Source organism: Bufo gargarizans, chromosome 5 (genome assembly GCF_014858855.1).
Source record: "Bufo gargarizans isolate SCDJY-AF-19 chromosome 5, ASM1485885v1, whole genome shotgun sequence".
In the NCBI taxonomy this organism is placed as follows: Eukaryota; Metazoa; Chordata; class Amphibia; order Anura; family Bufonidae; genus Bufo; species Bufo gargarizans.
In genome coordinates, this window is record NC_058084.1 from 451,992,025 (window position 1) to 452,010,834 (window position 18,810).

At 47.2% G+C, this 18,810-nt stretch overlaps 2 protein-coding genes across 2 annotated transcripts in view; one reads left to right on the plus strand and one right to left on the minus strand.

Annotated features, from left to right (window-relative positions):
* Positions 1-18,810, minus strand: part of ADAM22 (ADAM metallopeptidase domain 22) — a 253,471-nt gene that overhangs the window by 95,129 nt on the left and 139,532 nt on the right.
* Positions 7,098-18,099, plus strand: CLDN12 (claudin 12). Its single transcript, XM_044292768.1, has 2 exons — positions 7,098-7,192; positions 16,759-18,099. Exon 2 carries the CDS (start codon positions 16,783-16,785, stop codon positions 17,518-17,520), a length of 738 nt encoding a protein of 245 aa, XP_044148703.1. The 5' UTR covers positions 7,098-7,192; positions 16,759-16,782; the 3' UTR covers positions 17,521-18,099.

Below are 18,810 nucleotides of genomic sequence, written 5' to 3' on the forward strand. Positions count from 1 at the left end.
TGACCCCATTGTCTGATAGCTGCTGGGACCCGCACCTACAGAGAATGAAGCGGGGAAGACGGTGGCCGGAGGACCCCGGGTTTCTCCCGGGTCAGGCCACCACCAAGCGCTCTCCCCATAGAAGTGAATGGGAGCGCACCGTGCTTGCTGCAGCCACCGCTCCCATTCATTTCTATGGGGCTGACGGAAATACCTGAGCCAGCGCTCGGCTATTTTTGGTGGCCCCATAGAAACAAATGGAGGGCGGCTGCGCATGTGCAGTGCACCCTCCTTCACTTTGCCGGCTGCCTTTACGAGATAGGTGCGGGTCCCAGAGGTGGGAATACCCCTTTAAAATTAGATGACAATGGGTACACACTGATGCAAAATGTCCATGAAATACTTTTTTATCAGTTTTGTAATGGCCTATAATCACGCCTGGATCAGGGCGTTCCCGCTTTAAATAGCATTATTAAGCTAATTTCATCCAGTAAACACGCTCCATGTGACGGCTGTATTTCCCGGACAGAATACGGATCTTTTTTACCTGAACTTACAGCATCATAATGATTAATGATGCTGTGAGTTCCTGCTTGACCTGCTGTGCTCACATAATGCCGTGACTACTGGACAGTAGACCGATGGTCGGGCAGGAACTGATGGCACCATAATAAGTCACCAGGCCCACCAGGGTGCGAGAGGTTCCACCAGTGGGACCAGCCTCTCACACTTTAGTGCCCCCCAAAGGTCCAGGAGAGAAAAAAAAAAAAAAATGTTGGAGCCAATAACTCGCCACTAGGGTCTACTTCTTGGTTTTTAAACATTTTAGACTGTATTGATGATATGTGGGCTGGGCCCTGAAAATAATTTCTTGGGGCCCAGTCCGTCACCAATGATGCTGTTCGGGAATGTGTGGTAAACGGATTCATCACACGGGGCATGGATCGAACACGCTCGCGTGAAACTCGCCTTAAAGAGAACCTTTCACCGCTCCTGACATTCCTGTTTTAGTAACTACATACATTCCCCATGTAATAACAATTCTGGAGCCTCTATTCCTATGTCTCTATGTTGTGCCATTTAGGGATCGACCGATTATCGGTTTTATCGATATTATCGGCCGATATTCTGTATTTTGACCGTTATTGGTATCGGCATCTATTTTGCCGATATTCCGATAACGTATTGGGAACACAGATCGCGCTGACAGCGCTCTCCGTGTTCCCTCAGCAGCACAGGGGAGAAGGAAGCAGTGTCTCCCTCCCCCTGTGCTGCCGCTGCCACCAATGGGAGGAGAGAAGACAAGAGGAGGGGAGGGGCTTTGGCCACTGCGCCACCAATGAAGATACCTCTCTCATTAATTCATATACAGGAGGCGGGAGCTGCAGAATCACATAGCCCGCTCCCGACCTCTATGAAAGGTAGCTGCGATCTGCGGTATTAAGTCCCTAAGGCTTCTTTCACACTAGCGTTGTTTGAATCCGGCGTTCAGTTCCGACACCGGAACTGCCCGCCGGATCCGGAAAAACGTGTGAAAACTGATTACATTTGAATCCTGATCAGGCTTTCGATCACAATGGAAAAATGCATTGGAAAAAACGGATCCGCCATTTATGGACTTTAACTTTTTTTTCCTATTTTTCGGGTTTAACATGCAAAAGCCGGATCCGTTTTGACTGAACACACGGCGCCGGATCCGGCGTTAATGCAAGTCAATGGGAAAAAAGCCTGATCAGGCGTTCAGTCAAAGTGTTCAGGATTTTTGGCCGGAGGTAAAAATATAACATGCTACGTTTTTCTGAAAAGCCTGATAACCACAAGAGTGATATGTCCTTTAAGAGACCACAACCCAAAAAAGCACTGTGCTTTTAAGAGACTGCAACCAATAAGATCACCGTCCCTTTAAGAGACTGCAGACAATAAGATCACCGTGCCTTTAAGAGACTGCAGCCAATAAGAGCACCGTGCCTTTAAGAGACTGCAGCCAATAAGAGCACCGTGCCTTTAAGAGACTGCAACCAATAAGAGTGCTGTGCCTTTAAGAGACTGCAACCAATAAGAACGCTGTGCCTAGGGCTGCAGTAAACTATTATTTTAGAAATCGAGTATTCTATCGATTATTTTTTACGATTAATCGAGTATTCTAATAAGAAAAAATGAATTAATAGACTGTTTTCCTTTATAAAAACTCACCAGACCCCCTGCCATCAGTCCCCAACGCCCTTCGTTCTCCCCCAGTGCCATCAGCTCTCTCCCCTTGTGCCATCAGCTCAGCAGGGATAGTGTGCTCGGTGATGTCACACAGTGCAGGGATAGTGTGTTCGGTGATGTCACAGTGCAGGGATAGTATGCTCGGTTATGTCACAGTGCAGGGATAGTGTGCTCGGTGATGTCACAGTGCAGGGATAGTGTGCTCGGTGATGTCACAGTGCAGGGATAGTGTGCTCGGTGATGTCACAGTGCAGGGATAGTGTGCTCAGTGATGTCACAGTGCAGGGATAGTGTGCTCGGTGATGTCACAGTGCAGGGATAGTGTGCTAGTGTGCTCGGTGATGTCACAGTGCAGGGATGGTGTGCTCGGTGATGTCACAGTGCAGGGATGGTGTGCTCGGTGAGGTCACAGTGCAGGGATAGTGTGCTCGGTGAGGTCACAGTGCAGGGATAGTGTGCTCGGTGAGGTCACAGTGCAGGGATAGTGTGCTCGGTGAGGTCACAGTGCAGGGATGGTGTGCTCGGTGATGTCACAGTGTAGGGATGGTGTGCTCGGTGAGGTCACAGTGCAGGGATAGTGTGCTCGGTGAGATCACAGTGCAGGTATAGTGTGCTCGGTGAGGTCACAGTGCAGGGATAGTGTGCTCGGTGATGTCACAGTGCAGGGATAGTGTGCTCGGTGAGGTCACAGTGCAGGGATAGTGTGCTCGGTGAGGTCACAGTGCAGGGATAGTGTGCTTGGTGAGGTCACACTGCAGGGATAGTGTGCTCGGTGATGTCACAGTGCAGGGATAGTGTGCTCGGTGAGGTCACAGTGCATGGATAGTGTGCTTGGTGAGGTCACAGTGCATGGATAGTGTGCTTGGTGAGGTCACAGTGCAGGGATAGTGTGCTCGGTGATGTCACAGTGCAGGGATAGTGTGCTCGGTGATGTCACAGTGCAGGGATAGTGTGCTCGGTGATGTCACAGTGCATGGATAGTGTGCTTGGTGAGGTCACAGTGCAGGGATAGTGTGCTCGGTGAGGTCACAGTGCAGGGATAGTGTGTTTTGTGATGTCACAGTGCAGGGATAGTGATGTCACAGTGCAGGGATAGTGCGCACAGTGATGTCACAGTGCAGGGATAGTGCGCACAGTGATGTCACAGTGCAGGGATAGTGCGCACAGTGATGTCACAGTGCAGGGATAGTGCGCACAGTGATGTCACAGTGCAGGGATAGTGCGCACAGTGATGTCACAGTGCAGGGATAGTGCGCACAGTGATGTCACAGTGCAGGGATATACCCACATCAGAGACTAAAAGGAAACAAAACCCAAACCACCCTGAACCAGCCACTAACGACAGGGGGTGCTCTAACACCCTATGCTGCCAATCATCAACCCCTCTAAACAAGGCCAGTGAGCACTACTACCCCTATCATCCTCTGGCCATTCCGGCACAGGTGACATAGCTCTAACTAGAAGTCCATGCTCCACCACTTGGTGGTAAACGTGTTATCATAGGGGTTCTCCGTGCTGGGACACACATGGTGAGCACTAATCTCACAGTGCCCCTCCACACATGCAGCCACTTACCAGCCTTCCGCCGAACCAGCAGTTCTGATCTGTACCGCCACTCGCGCCCCGCCTCCTCCGCTGCCAGCCACTCAGCACACAGCGTCGGGTCATAGTGCGCGCTTACGTGCACTATGACCCGACGATGTGTCAGGATCCAGTACAGCGCGTTGCGGGCCGGCGGGTGACCACGGAGCGGTGAGTAATAGCAAGCGCTTCACTCCCGCTCCATGGTCACATGACACAAACGAATCCTCGATGCAAAAAATTTGCATCAAGGATTATTTTGTGTCGAATTACTCGATTAAATCGAGTAATCGTTTCAGCCCTAGCTGTGCCTTTAAAGGGGTTGTCTCACTTCAGAAAGTGACATTTATCATGTAGAGAAATGTCACTTACTAATGCATTGTGATTGTCCATATTGCTTTCTTTGTTGGCTGGATTAATTTTTCCATTACTTTATACACTGCTTGTTTCCATGGTTACGACCACCCTGCAATCCATCAGTGGTGGTTGTGCTTGCACACTATAGGGACTGTGGGAGCGCACTTAGGTTGGTGCTTTTTCCTATCGTGTACAAGCACGACCACCACTGATGGATTGTAGGGTGGTCGTAACCATGGAAACAAGCAGTCTACAATGTAATGGAAAAATGAATCCAGCCAGCAAAGGAAGCAATATGGACAATAGCAATACATTAAGTGGCTTCTATTTACTTTCTCTACATATTAAATGCTATTTGCTGAAGTGAGACAATCCCTTTAAGGGTCCATTCACACGTCCGTGTGTGTGTTTTGCGGATCTATGGATCCGTGGATCCGCAAAACACGGACATCGGCGATGTGCGTTCTGCATTTTGTGGACCGCACATCGTCGGCATTCTCATAGAAAATGCCTTTTCTTGTCCGCAATTGCGGACAATAATAGGACATGTTCTATTTTTTTCGGGATTGGAATTGCGGACCCGGAATGGGTCTGCAATTTTTGCGTAACGAAATTGCGGATCTGTGAATGGACCCTAAGAGTCTGCAACCAGTAAGAGCACTGTGCCTTTAAGAGACTGCAACCAGTAAGAGCACCGTGCCTTTAAGAGACTGCAACCAGTAAGAGCACCGTGCCTTTAAGAGACTGCAACCAGTAAGAGCACCGTGCCTTTAAGAGACTGCAACCAGTAAGAGCACCGTGCTTTCAAGCGACTTGTGAATCGTTCTACTGCGATGTGTATACAGGTCCTTCTCAAAAAATTAGCATATTGTGATAAAGTTCATTATTTTCTGTAATGTACTGATAAACATTAGACTTTCATATATTTTAGATTCATTACACACAACTGAAGTAGTTCAAGCCTTTTATTGTTTTAATATTGATGATTTTGGCATACAGCTCATGAAAACACAAAATTCCTATCTAAAAAAATTAGCATATCATGAAAAGGTTCTCTAAACGAGCTATTAACCTAATCATCTGAATCAACTAATTAACTCTAAACACCTGCAAAAGATTCCTGAGGCTTTTAAAAACTCCCAGCCTGGTTCATTACTCAAAACCGCAATCATGGGTAAGACTGCCGACCTGACTGCTGTCCAGAAGGCCATCATTGACACCCTCAAGCAAGAGGGTAAGACACAGAAAGAAATGTCTGAACGAATAGGCTGTTCCCAGAGTGCTGTATCAAGGCACCTCAGTGGGAAGTCTGTGGGGAGGAAAAAGTGTGGCAGAAAACGCTGCACAACGAGAAGAGGTGACCGGACCCTGAGGAAGATTGTGGAGAAGCACCGATTCCAGACCTTGGGGGACCTGCGGAAGCAGTGGACTGAGTCTGGAGTAGAAACATCCAGAGCCCCCGTGTACAGGCGTGTGCAGGAAATGGGCTACAGGTGCCGCATTCCCCAGAAACAGCGGCAGAAGCGCCTGACCTGGGCTACAGAGAAGCAGCACTGGACTGTTGCATGTCATTCGGAAATCAAGGTGCCAGAGTCTGGAGGAAGACTGGGGAGAGGGAAATGCCAAAATGCCTGAAGTCCAGTGTCAAGTACCCACAGTCAGTGATGGTCTGGGGTGCCATGTCAGCTGCTGGTGTTGGTCCACTGTGTTTTATCAAGGGCAGGGTCAATGCAGCCGCTATCAGGAGATTTTGGAGCACTTCATGCTTCCATCTGCTGAAAAGCTTTATGGAGATGAAGATTTCATTTTTCAGCACGACCTGGCACCTGCTCACAGTGCCAAAACCACTGGTAAATGGTTTACTGACCAGGGTATTACTGTGCTCAATTGGCCTGCCAACTCTCCTGACCTGAACCCCATAGAGAATCTGTGGGATATTGGGAAGAGAAAGTTGAGAGACGCAAGACCCAACACTCTGGATGAGCTTAAGGCCGCTATCGAAGCTTCCTGGGCCTCCATAACACCTCAGCAGTGCCACAGGCTGATTGCCTCCATGCCACGCCGCATTGAAGCATCCTGGGCCTCCATAACACCTCAGCAGTGCCACAGGCTGATTGCCTCCATGCCACGCCGCATTGAAGCAGTCATTTCTGCAAAAGGATTCCCGACCAAGTATTGAGTGCAGAACTGAACATAATTATTAGAAGGTTGACTTTTTTTGTATTAAAAACACTTTTCTTTTATTGGTCGGATGAAATATGCTAATTTTTTTAGATAGGAATTTTGGGTTTTCATGAGCTGTATGCCAAAATCATCAATATTAAAACAATAAAAGGCTTGAACTACTTCAGTTGGTGTGTAATGAATCTAAAATATATGAAAGTCTAATGTTTATCAGTACAGTACAGAAAATAATGAACTTTATCACAATATGCAATTTTTTTGAGAAGGACCTGTATATACCTATAATTTCCGCGCCTCTGCCTGCCATCCAAAGAACCTGTAAGGTGCCCCCCGTCAGTGGATTTTGTCCCTGTGAACCTAGCCTCAGGGGAAATTCACACGAGGTATATTTTTACACAGCGAATATGACTGCAGCGACTCAGTGTGCGTTACACGTGATTTCTGACGGGTTTGCGGCACAATTCTCCCCCCCAAAAAAAACTGGCATGAAGGAAAACCGGATTAGTTGCCCATAGCAACCAATCAGATTGCAGTTTTCATAACTCCTTTGGAAAATGTAAGGCGGACTCTGGTTGCTAGGGGCAACTAAGCCAGTTTTCCTTTACACCGGTTTTGATACATTTCTCCGAATCTCTCCCGCCCTCCGGGACACAACATTCGCCCAGCCGGCAGATCCGGGCATTACACTGTGGGCGCGCGGTCTGAACGCTCCCCTCACCCTGCAGCCCCCAGACTAGGGAATATGTGCAGCAGGCGAGTCACGTGACCTGCCCGTACCACGTGCTTCGCACGTCACCATACCCATCACGGGCTGCTCCGGTGCGGACGCGGCCAGGCTTCCTGCTCCGCTCTGCGGCTCCGTGTCTCCCGCTGCTGACAGGTCAGTGCCCGGGGTGTGCCCGGACCGGGTATAGAGGAGGGTACGGCCTCCGGTCATCAGTCCGGTGGGGGCTGAAGAACTGTTCTATACACCGGGGGGAGGGGGGCTTGTAGTTGTAGAAGCTACAGGTGGGATGTGAATGTCGGGGGGGAGGGGGCCCTATGAGCTGTGGCCCCCAGTGCACCCTTTGGATGCGGCACACACTGCAGCAGAGGTGACTCATGTTGGCTGTAGGGGGTGCAGAGCTGTGTTTGCCGGGGGCGCGTTCACCGGATGTAAACAGTGGATACAATGCATCATTCAGGACGCCTGGTAATTATCGGTTTGGTCATGTGACCACCATAGACGACAATGGGGAGATTAGGTTGTTCTGAGTGACCTCCTCACGGTGGGCGATCAGCCCCCTGATCGGTCGATAACATTTGCAGGACCGAAGAGCGTGCATGTTATAAATAAAGCTTAGGACTGACATATGGATGTAGCAGTGCCGAGTTAGTTGCTATCACTTGTAAACGTAACGCGTTATCATAGGCTGTGTTCACACGCGCCAGATTTCTTGCAGATCGCCCCCCCTACACCGAAATGGGACTTGGAGAAATGCAAGTGATTTTTGTCTGTCGAAATTTCAGCAGAAAAATCTTCTCTGTGTGAAATTTAAAGGGGTTTGATATAACGGCGGCGCCACCACCCCGCCAATGAGGTCTTCTGCCTATGCAGGGATGGAGACCCTGGGTGACCCTAATGCAAGCAGGTCGGTGGTGAAGGCGAGCGCCGCAGTCACCATCCAAGGGTTAAGTGACAGTTTCAACTCTGCTACATCTGTTAAGGTATCCGCTCCTGATTTTGCACTGTACATATACCAGCGAGGGGCGGTGGAACCACAAGTATCAGCTTCTGAACTACGATATGTAACCATGCATCGTCTTTCACTGGTCAGCCATGGTAAAACTACAACTCCCAGCGTGTCCTCACCCACTGTAAGCTGTCAGGGCATGCTGGGAGTTGTAGCTTTGTAAGGGCTGGAGAGCAGTGATCTATCAGATGCAATGGTAGTGCAAAGCTAGGGAACTCCCCTCTAATTAGGGGGTCCCTCTTAATGGGGGGCATGATAGCTATACAGGAAAGACTGCAATGGCAGGCTTTACATAGGGATCGCGTGACAGTGCCAGGGACCCCCAACACAGCCCAGAGCAAGGGGGTCCCAACCCTCAGTAGTGTATATGAACCCCTGGACAAAAAGTCAAAAGTAATACACCCCCCCCATCAACCCTGAAATTACCATATATATTTTCTGAAATATGAGCTCTACGACAATGTGCCCCCAACCTGTGACTCCGGCTGTTGATAAACTACAACTCCCAGCATGCCCCGGCAGCACACGGCTATCAGAGCATGCCAGGAGTTGTAGCTCTGCGCCAGCTGCTGAGCCACAGGTTGGAGATCACTGCTCCCGTGTAATTATAAGCTGACGGCCGGGTACAATGCCCCCCGGCGAGCCTCATTAGATTTTATATGCCGTCTAATAGCCGCTCGTTACTGGTTATAGAGACGAGGATAATAATCGCTCAGGATACTAGAAAATACAACGTAACTTATAACGGCGGGAGCATTGCCCAATGTGTACCAGCGTAGAGACACGCAGTGGCACGTGTCGCTCATTGACCCCTGCTGTAAAATATTAAAACAAAAAACATACAGCGCAGTGTACTTTTTTTGGCTAAATGCACTTGTGTTTTCCACACAGTAAAAAGAAAGGTGTTTTTTTTTTTTTCGCCTCTGTGGGTTTAAAGTCAGGGGGAGCAGCGCTGCAGTAACCAGCTCTGTCCACTACACAATGGAGGGCGCCGTGGAGCTCTGGCGCTGACTGGCGGGGGTGCTGAGTGTCGGACCTCCACCGATCGGGTATAGATGCCCTATCTCCGTCAAGCAGCATAAAAGCTGGAAGCCCCCCTGCCCGACCACGATGGCAGCTGTAAGACTCTAAGGGGACCTGCGCACAAGTGCAGATTTCAAAACTTAAAATTTGCACCTTTTTTCAGTGCAGATTTCTGTGCGTTTCCACACCGGAATCCACGTGTGTTATTCGCGTTTTTTTGTTCAGAATTTGATGCGGTTTTTCCACAGATTTCACCCTTCCATTGAAAAGGCTGAAATCCACCCCAAAAATCACAGTTAATTAAGACTGTTACTAAATCTGCACGGAACTAAAAAGCAAAGTGTACATGAGATCTAATAACACACACTCGGCTGGTGCTGTGCTACGCTCTGGTTTTCCTGCATGTAAATCCGTGTGGAAAAAATGTGCGTAATTCGCAATGTGTGCAGCCACCCTAAGGCCCCTTTCACACGAGCCTAGTTTTCCCGCGCGGGTGCGATGCGTGACGTGAACGCATTGCACCCGCACTGAATCCGGACCCATTCATTTCTATTGGTCTGTGTACATGACCATTGTTTTCCACGCATCACTTCTGCGTTGCATAAAAATCGCAGCATGTTCTATATTCTACGTTTTTCACGCCCCATAGAAGTCAATGGGGCTGCGTGAAAAACGCATTGCATCCGCAAGCAAGTGTAGATGCAATGCGTTTTTCACTGATGGTTGCTAAGAGATGTTGTTTGTAAACCTTCCATTTTTTTTTTGTCACGCGCGTGAAAAATGCATTAAAACGCATTGCACCAGCGCGGAAAAAACTGAATGCAATTGCAGACAAAACTGACTGAACTTGCTTGCACAATGGTGCGAGTTTTTCGGAACGCATCCGGACCTAATCCGTCACGCTCGTGTGAAAGAGGCCTAAGGCTACCTGCACACGTTGCGGAATATGTGTGGGTTTTTCCGTGCGGAGAAACGACAAGTGTCATACAGTGAATGAGATTTGCCAAGTCTTGTATACACTTTCCGTATTTTTATTTTTTTGTAACTTTTTTTTTTCTGCAATTACACACATTGGTTTTTCCCATAGACTTCAGTGGTATTGCTGATATAAGCAGAAAATCTGCACCAAAAAAAGCACCAAAATCGCAATACATAGTGTGGATTTATGTGCGGTTTTCATGCAGTTTTTCCGCAAACAAATCCGCTGTGTGTGCAGGTTCTGTAAAGAAGAAGCTAGGTGCAATTAGAATTGTTTTTTGTTTTGTTGGGGGGGTATAATATATCAAATTGTGACGAGGCAACCCTCAGTCAAAACCAGGCACTGCAGGGGTGTACCCAGAGGAGGGGCAACCCAGGCATGTGCCCTTAGGGCTGGCTGCTGGGGGGTTGGTGCCCCCTTTTTACCAGGGTATTTAGATACAGAATATGGGTGCATTCACGTGTGTATTTTGAGGTCCACCAAAAATACAGATGGCGTCCATTTGAAATCCGTTTTTTTTTTTTTTGCAGATCCATTGTAACAATGTCTACTCTTGTCCGCAAAGCGGACAAGAATAGGACATGTTCTGTCTGTCTTTTGCGTAACGGACATATGGATGCGGACCGTACACGGTGTGCTGTCCACATCTTCTGTGGCCCAAATGAAATGAATGGGTCCTTATCCGATCCGCATCTTCTGTGGCCCAAATGAAATGAATGGGTCCTTATCCGATCCGCAAAAATACAGTCTTGTGAATGGGGCCTAAGGGAAGTGAACCGATCCCTTGCCCCAGCTGACAGACAGCCTCGCTGTGCCTCTATGCAGGGCGTGATGTGGCAGAGCATGACCCAGGGAGTCGCACAACCAGAGGGGATACCCCTTGAACTGGACCCCTCGCCTGAAATTCTTTGGGATCGGCAAAGCTTAAGCTGCACCTGACTTTCCTTGTGCTGGTAAAGAAGTCATTGTGCGGGGTTGTCAGCGGCTTCATCCCGGTCTGACAAGCAGATGAAGAACCGTCACTTGCCGCCGCCAAGACCTTTTGGCGCTTCCCCTCCTGACAGCTTTTCAGGCACAGAAGTGATGGCTGCCAGATCCGGAATCATTGGCTTGTCGAGTCCTGGCGTGAGAAGACTGTATAGAGGATGAGACCGGGGGGACTGAACGAGCTGGATCCACGGAGGAGACAAGGCGAACCCTGAAGGTAAAGACGCCCCAGCGCTCCTTCATTCTCCGGAGCCTTTGCCGCGTCTGGGGAGCCTTTTCATGGGACTTCTGTGCAGTTTATGATTACTGGCCGTCAAAGTGGGCTTCACATGGGTTGAAAGGAGACCTACTGTTATATTATGGCAGGTTTAGCCTATAGATTAGGTCCCCGTGAAGGGGGGCAATGGGAGTTACGTAGAACTCGTCCCCTCTCCTGACATGTCTGTTTTAGTAACTACTTGCATCCTCCATGTAATAACCATTCTGGAGCCTCTAATATTATGTCTGTGTTGTACCAGTCATCTGTTATTCCTTCTGGAAGTTATGAATGAATTGCTAGCAATGTGCAGTGAAGGTCCAGCTGGGTGTTACCAGTTGGGGCGTGTCCCTGCACAGTCTTAGGGCTCTTTCACACGATCAGATCCCGTGCGGGTAATCTGCTGCGTGAAAAAGAGCCAAGCCCCGTCCGGACAGCAGACATAACAGAGCATTAACATGACTGATGATGCTCTTTGCCTCTCTGTGGCCTCATGCAGGTCCGTTATCCGGAGCTGCGGTGCGGAAAGGAAGCACAGAACCACTAGGGAGTGCTTCTGTGGTGTTTCTGTCCGTGCCTCCGCACCGCAAAAAAAAAAAAAAAAAAAATAGAACTTGTTCTATTTTTTTTTTTTTTTTTGACGGTGCGGACGGATCACAGACTTATTCAAGTTGAATGGGTCTGGATCCGTCGTGGCTGCTGCACGGGTGGGGTCCGTGGATTGGGGACCGCAGATTGCTGTCCCCAATGCACGGAACGGCCGCTTGCAAGAGGCCGAAGGGAAAGATCGGCTCCTGTTCTGTGTTTAGAGACGCACGTGGTTTTGGCTTGAAATCACTGACCGAACACTGACGTGTGAATGAGGCTTAACCCCGGCAGCACTGATTGGATAGGCTCAGACTGTGCAGGGACACCACCAACCGGTGCCAGCCAGACCTTCATTACTAACTGCTAGCAATACATTCTAACAGCAATAATGGAGGATTGACAATATAGAGTCATTAGATTAGATGCTCCAGAATTTTTATCAGATGAGGGATGCAAGTAGTTACTAAAACAGACCTGTCAGGAGAGGGGAGAGGTCCTCCTAAACGACATATAGGATATTAATTGCATACGGTATACTGTAAATGGTGCGAGTCTTGACTGCAGGGACCCTCTCCGATCCATTCAGCATCTATGGGACTGATGGAGGCAGCTGAGTATAGCACTAGACATGGACTGGAGCAGCAGGGCGCAAGCGTGGCCACCAATCCAGTCATGGACCTCCACGCTAGTGATAGGTAGGTCCCAGCAGTGAGAATACAAATATATACATAAATAATGTATTATTATTGCACCATCTATTCCGGGGTGCAGTACTTAAGAAAAGAATGCACATGCATAATACAAAAAAAATAAAGAGATATATATATATATATATATATATATACAGACGTGGACAAAATTGTTGGTACCCTTTGGTCAATGAAAGAAAAAGTCACAATGGTCACAGAAATAACTTTAATCTGACAAAAGTAATAATAAATTAAAATTCTATAAATGTTAACCAATGAAAGTCAGACATTGTTTTTCAACCATGCTTCAACAGAATTATGTAAAAAAATAAACTCATGAAACAGGCATGGACAAAAATGATGGTACCCCTAACTTAATATTTTGTTGCGCAACCTTTTGAGGCAATCACTGCAATCAAACGCTTCCTGTAACTGTCAATGAGACATCTGCACCTCTCAGCAGGTATTTTGGCCCACTCCTCATGAGCAAACTGCTCCAGTTGTGTCCGGTTTGAAGGGTGCCTTTTCCAGACTGCATGTCTTAGCTCCTTCCAAAGATGCTCAATAGGATTGAGGTCAGGGCTCATAGAAGGCCACTTTAGAATAGTCCAATTTTTTCCTCTTAGCCATTCTTGGGTGTTTTTAGCGGTGTGTTTTGGGTCATTGTCCTGTTGCAAGACCCATGACCTGCGACTGAGACCAAGCTTTCTGACACTGGCTAGTACATTTCTCTCTAGAATTCCTTGATAGTCTTGAGATTTCATTGTACCCTGCACAGATTCAAGACACCCTGTGCCAGACGCAGCAAAGCAGCCCCAGAACATAACAGAGCCTCCTCCATGTTTCACAGTAGGGACAGTGTTCTTTTCTTGATATGCTTCATTTTTTCGTCTGTGAACATACAGCTGATGTGCCTTGGCAAAAACTTCGATTTTTGTCTCATCTGTCCACAGGACATTCTCCCAGAAGCTTTGTGGCTTGTCAACATGTAGTTTGGCATATTCCAGTCTTGCTTTTTTATGATTCGTTTTCAACAATGGTGTCCTCCTTGGTCGTCTCCCATGTAGTCCACTTTGGCTCAAACAACGACGGATGGTGCGATCTGACACTGATGTTCCTTGAGCATGAAGTTCACCTTGAATCTCTTTAGAAGTCTTTCTAGGCTCTTTTGTTACCATTCGGATTATCCGTCTCTTAGATTTGTCATCAATTTTCCTCCTGCGGCCACGTCCAGGGAGGTTGGCTACAGTCCCATGGATCTTAAACTTATGAATAATATGTGCAACTGTACTCACAGGAACATCTAGTTGCTTGGAGATGGTCTTATAGCCTTTACCTTTAACATGCTTGTCTATAATTTTCTTTCTGATCTCTTGAGACAGCTCTTTCCTTTGCTTCCTCTGGTCCATGTCGAGTGTGGTACACACCATATCACCAAACAACACAGTGATTACCTGGAGCCATATATATAGGCCCAATGGCTGATTACAAGGTTGTAGACACCTGTGATGCTAATTAGTGGACACACCTTGAATTAACATGTCCCTTTGGTCACATTATGTTCTGTGTTTTCTAGGGGTACCATCATTTTTGTCCATGCCTGTTTCATGAGTTTATTTTTTTACATAATTCTGTTGAAGCATGGTTGAAAAACAATGTCTGACTTTCATTGGTTAACATTTATAGAATTTTAATTTATTATTACTTTTGTCAGATTAAAGTTATTTCTGTGACCATTGTGACTTTTTCTTTCATTGACCAAAGGGTACCAACAATTTTGTCCACGTCTGTGTATATATATATATATATATATATTATACACAAAAGTTGTCAGAAGCACCATAAAAAAAAAAGCGAAACCAGCCATACTGTCCATAGGTGATAAATATTTTTCGTGCCTCAGTATAACCGTTTTGCGGTCCACAAAATACGGATCCTGCCCATGTGTACATCCCGCACTTTCCACGGGCTCTATTCAAGAAATTTCTGTTCTTGTCCACAAAACAGACAAGAACAGGACAGATGACGTTCGTGTGCAGTCTGCGTTTTTTTTGCAGCCCCCTAGAAATGAATAGGTCCGCATGCGAAAAGGTAGCGGTAGTGTGAATGTAGCCTTAGACTGGGCCGACGTCCAGCCGTGTGTACAATCCATTATCGGCCGCAGCTCCCAGCACTCGATGTCTGACGGAGACAGTACACCGTGAGAAAGTTACGCAGGATACAGGAGGGACACGGTGACAAGTCCCAGCTGGTGACCTAATGAATGCGTCTATGACTCAGAGCATCGCTCCTTCCCACAGATCCATCCTATTCATTGACCCCCTGCCAGAAGGCTGTGCATAGACCTGAAGGCATGTACTGTACACAGGCTTTCTATCCCCCACAAATACAATGCAGCTTCATACTGGAAGTTTTTCTGCCTGGTCTTCTGCTATAGGCAAGAAAAAAAACTGCAGAGGAAAAGGACATAAGAGCGCAGATAATAAGCCGAGAGGCCTGGCACGCTGCAAGGAAGAAAGCGTTCACAAATGACGAGGCGGTGCAGCTGCGCGTGTGGGGGCGCGAAGCGCAGCAGTTGTGCTGTTCTCAGTCCTTGACACAAAAGGAACGCCTCCAGGTTTTGCTTTTTTCTGAAGGATGAATTATGTTGATTTCCCCCCTTCCTTTATTCCCTGTGTGAAAAAATTTGCAAGTTAAACTAATATGGAGACTACTGTTCATAAGGTGCAATATCCCAGAGGCATGAGGTACGCTGGGCCTCGTGTTCTTGTTGGCATTCACAGCCACATAGAGAACGCTCAATGGGTCTAGGCTTGCAACTTTGAGGGAATCTCCGGGGAGATTATATGTGGTTTTCGATCATTTCATTGTATATTTTAATGTAATAAGTAGTGTTGAGCGAACTTGTGTTTTTAAGTTCTGCGTCCGAAATTTGGTTTCGGGTTATCGAAGAATCCCGTTATGGATTCCGCTACCACAAACCATAACGGAATTTGGAATCCATAACAGGATTCTTCGATAACCCGAACTTTGGACGCCGAACCACCACAAGTTCGCTCAACACTAGTAATAAGCTGTTAGAGCTTGTGTCCTGCTCCCCCCCCCCCCCCCTCTCTCTCATGCAGCCTAGCCTGTAGGCCTGCTATCCCCAACCTGTCAGATAGAGAGCCTAGCCCTTTGGCTCTCTAGCTGCTGTGAAACCACAACTCCTAGCCTGTACACTGACTACACCGGTCTTGTAACTCAGAGAGAAGTGAACGGAGGATTCTGGGAGTTGTAGTTTCAGAACAGCTGGCCTATCCTATAGGTCCCGTTTTCCCCACTCTGTCATTGAGACTAGCCTATGGCTTCTTTCACACAAGCGTATTTTCAATCTGTGTACAGTGGATGTTTTATGCACCGGAATCGGCAATGTTGAAGGGGTTAGGCCTCTTGAACACGAACGATCCGGATTAGGTCTGGGTGCATTCAGGAAAACTCGCACCATTTCGCAAGCGATTGCAGTCAGTTTTGTCTGTGATTGCGTTCAGTGGTTGTTTTTTCCACGTGGGTGAAATACGCATTGGTGCGTTTTTCACGCGCGTGATAAAAAACGTAATGTTTACAAACAACATCTCTTTGCAACCATCAGTGAAAAACGCATCGTTTTTCACGCAGCCCCATTCACTTCTATGGAGCCTGCGTTGCGTGAAAAACGCTGAATATAGAACATGCTGCGATTTTCACGCAACGCAGAACTGATGCGTGAAAAACAACGCTCATGTACATACACCCATTGAAATGAATGGGTCTGGATTCAGTGCGGGCACAATGTGTTCGCATCACACATTGCACCCGCGTGGAAATCGCGCTCGTGGGAAAGGGGCCTTAGGTTTATGCAAATTTGCTAAATTGCCTGTTTTTGGGGGGGTTCCCAGGGCCGGGGTAATAACTCTCCAGCTGTATCTGAGTGGGACGCAGGACTCACAGGCTTTATGAGGGGGAGAAGGAAGCATGACCCCACAGGCTAGCCTCTCTCTATATGAGACGGCAAGGAAAAACAGGACGCACAGGCTAGGCGCTGTCTATTCAGTGGATAGGGGATACCGTTTAGTTACCGGAGTACCCCTTTTAAGTGCTCTAGTCGGAGGTGGAAGGGAAAAGATAGATATTTTGGTCAATTTTAATATTTTTTTTATAATTTTCCTTTAGATTTCACAAGAGCTGCGCAGAACAATGGGGTGCCAGGAAGTGCACGCGGTCACCCTGCTGGCTTTTGTCTGCGGTACAGCATCCATTGCGGGCCTTTTCACCGCCACCTTGCTGCCTCAGTGGAGGCAGATGAAACTCTACACCTATAACAGACACGAAAAAAACCTGACAGTCAGCGTCGGCATGTGGGTAAAGTGCACTCGGCAGGAGTGGTCCAGGGAGTGCCTGATGTATGACGGCGAGTGGTACGCCAGCGTGGACCAGTTAGACATTCGCGTCCTCCAGTTTGCCATTCCATTCAGCATTCTCACCGCTGGCTCTGCCCTTATCCTGTGCCTCACCGGGATATGTAACACCACCTTTAGCTCCAACTTGCCGAACCTAAAAATCGCCAGGTGCATCGTCAACAGTCCCGGCTGCCATCTCGTGGCCGGCTTGCTGTACATCCTGGCAGGTAGCATTAGTCTCACGCCGTCCATATGGTCCATATTTTATAATGACGTTTTGAACAGGAAGTACGGGCCATACTTTACCTATGACATTGCCGTCTTTGTCGCCATAGGCAGCTCCGGGGGGATGTACTTCACAGCGCTGCTACTGTTTTTATGGTATTGTGCCTGCAAGTCTCTACCGTCACCATTTTGGCAGCCTCTATATTCCCATGCACCCAGCATGCACAGCTATGTCGCCCCTTCATACTCGTCCCGGTCCCGAATGTCAGCCATCGAAATAGACATTCCTGTGGTCACACACACGGCGTAGATCCATCCCATCATTCCTTGTTGTAGATGAGTGATTTTATTTTTTTTAATGTTTATTTGGTGGTTTTATTCTGTTGATCGATATTGGCAGATTTTTTTTTTAATTTTTTATATATATTCTTTATTTTTTTTTCATTTTTGTAATTGTGTTGCTTCTTTAAGCTTTTGTTAACATGCCAGGTTTTTATTTTTTGTAATTTTTCTTTTTACGAGTTGCATTAACGTTTAAGCCACTTTCCGCTATGCCTTGAAACTTCTATTACGTACAGTGATGTTTTTGCATAATGGAAGCCGAATCACTACGTATCGTTTATATAGCTGTAATATCGATATTTTTGGAAGCTGAATATTGTCTGTGAATTGGGTCTCTGCAGTTTCAGATTATTACGTAAGCCATGAAGGATTTAACGCAAAATAAGACCTACAGTGGTCCATTCACATCCCCTCATTCTCGATGCCCAGAGTCACCAGCATCCCATTATATATGGACCAAATGAGTGCCTAAAAAAAAAAACATCATTGAATGTTTTGGGGATTTTTTTTTAAATATATATATTTAATTAAAAAGATGTTTCCTGAGGTTATGTCTTATGCTGGTCATGGAGAAGTGCCATTAAACTCTTTGGAAGGTATAGATGTACAATATCTCACAAAGTAAGTCCACCCCTCACATTTTTGTAAAAATGGTATTCTATCTTTTCATGGAACAACACTGAAGAGCTGACACTTTGATACAATGTACAGTAGTCGGTGTACGGCTTGTATAACAGTGTAAATGTAATGTGGCATTAATGTCTAAACCGCTGGCAACAATAATCAGTGAAAATGGCCAGTTTGTGCCCAAAGTGTCTATTTTGTGTGGCCACCATTATTTTCCAGCAGTGTCTTAAAGAGGACCTTTCATGGGTCCAGACATTATGAAGTAAGTATCAGGTTATGTAGGGCATAGTGCAGGCATGTAAGATCGCTTACTATTTTTTTTTTTTTCTGGGCACCGCTCTGTTCCCCCGTCTGATATGTTAATGAATAGCATCGGTACAGGAAGAAGGAGACTGTCCTGTTTCTCAATGGGTGACGCTCTCCGCTGTGAATGGACCGCGCTACAGCCAAGGAGAAGGAGACGCCCATTGAGAAACAGGCAGTCTCCTCCTCCCTGTACAGATGCTATTCATTAACATATCAGGCGGGAGAAGTGAACGGTGGGGAACAGTGGCGCCCAGAAAAAATTATAAGCGATATTACACCCATGGACTATGCACTACATAACCTGATGCCTATTTCATAATGTCTG

Bases quoted from the DNA above. Each gene is read 5' to 3' on its own strand.
- CLDN12 (XM_044292768.1), top strand. From the start codon at position 16,783: ATGGGGTGCCAGGAAGTGCACGCGGTCACCCTGCTGGCTTTTGTCTGC.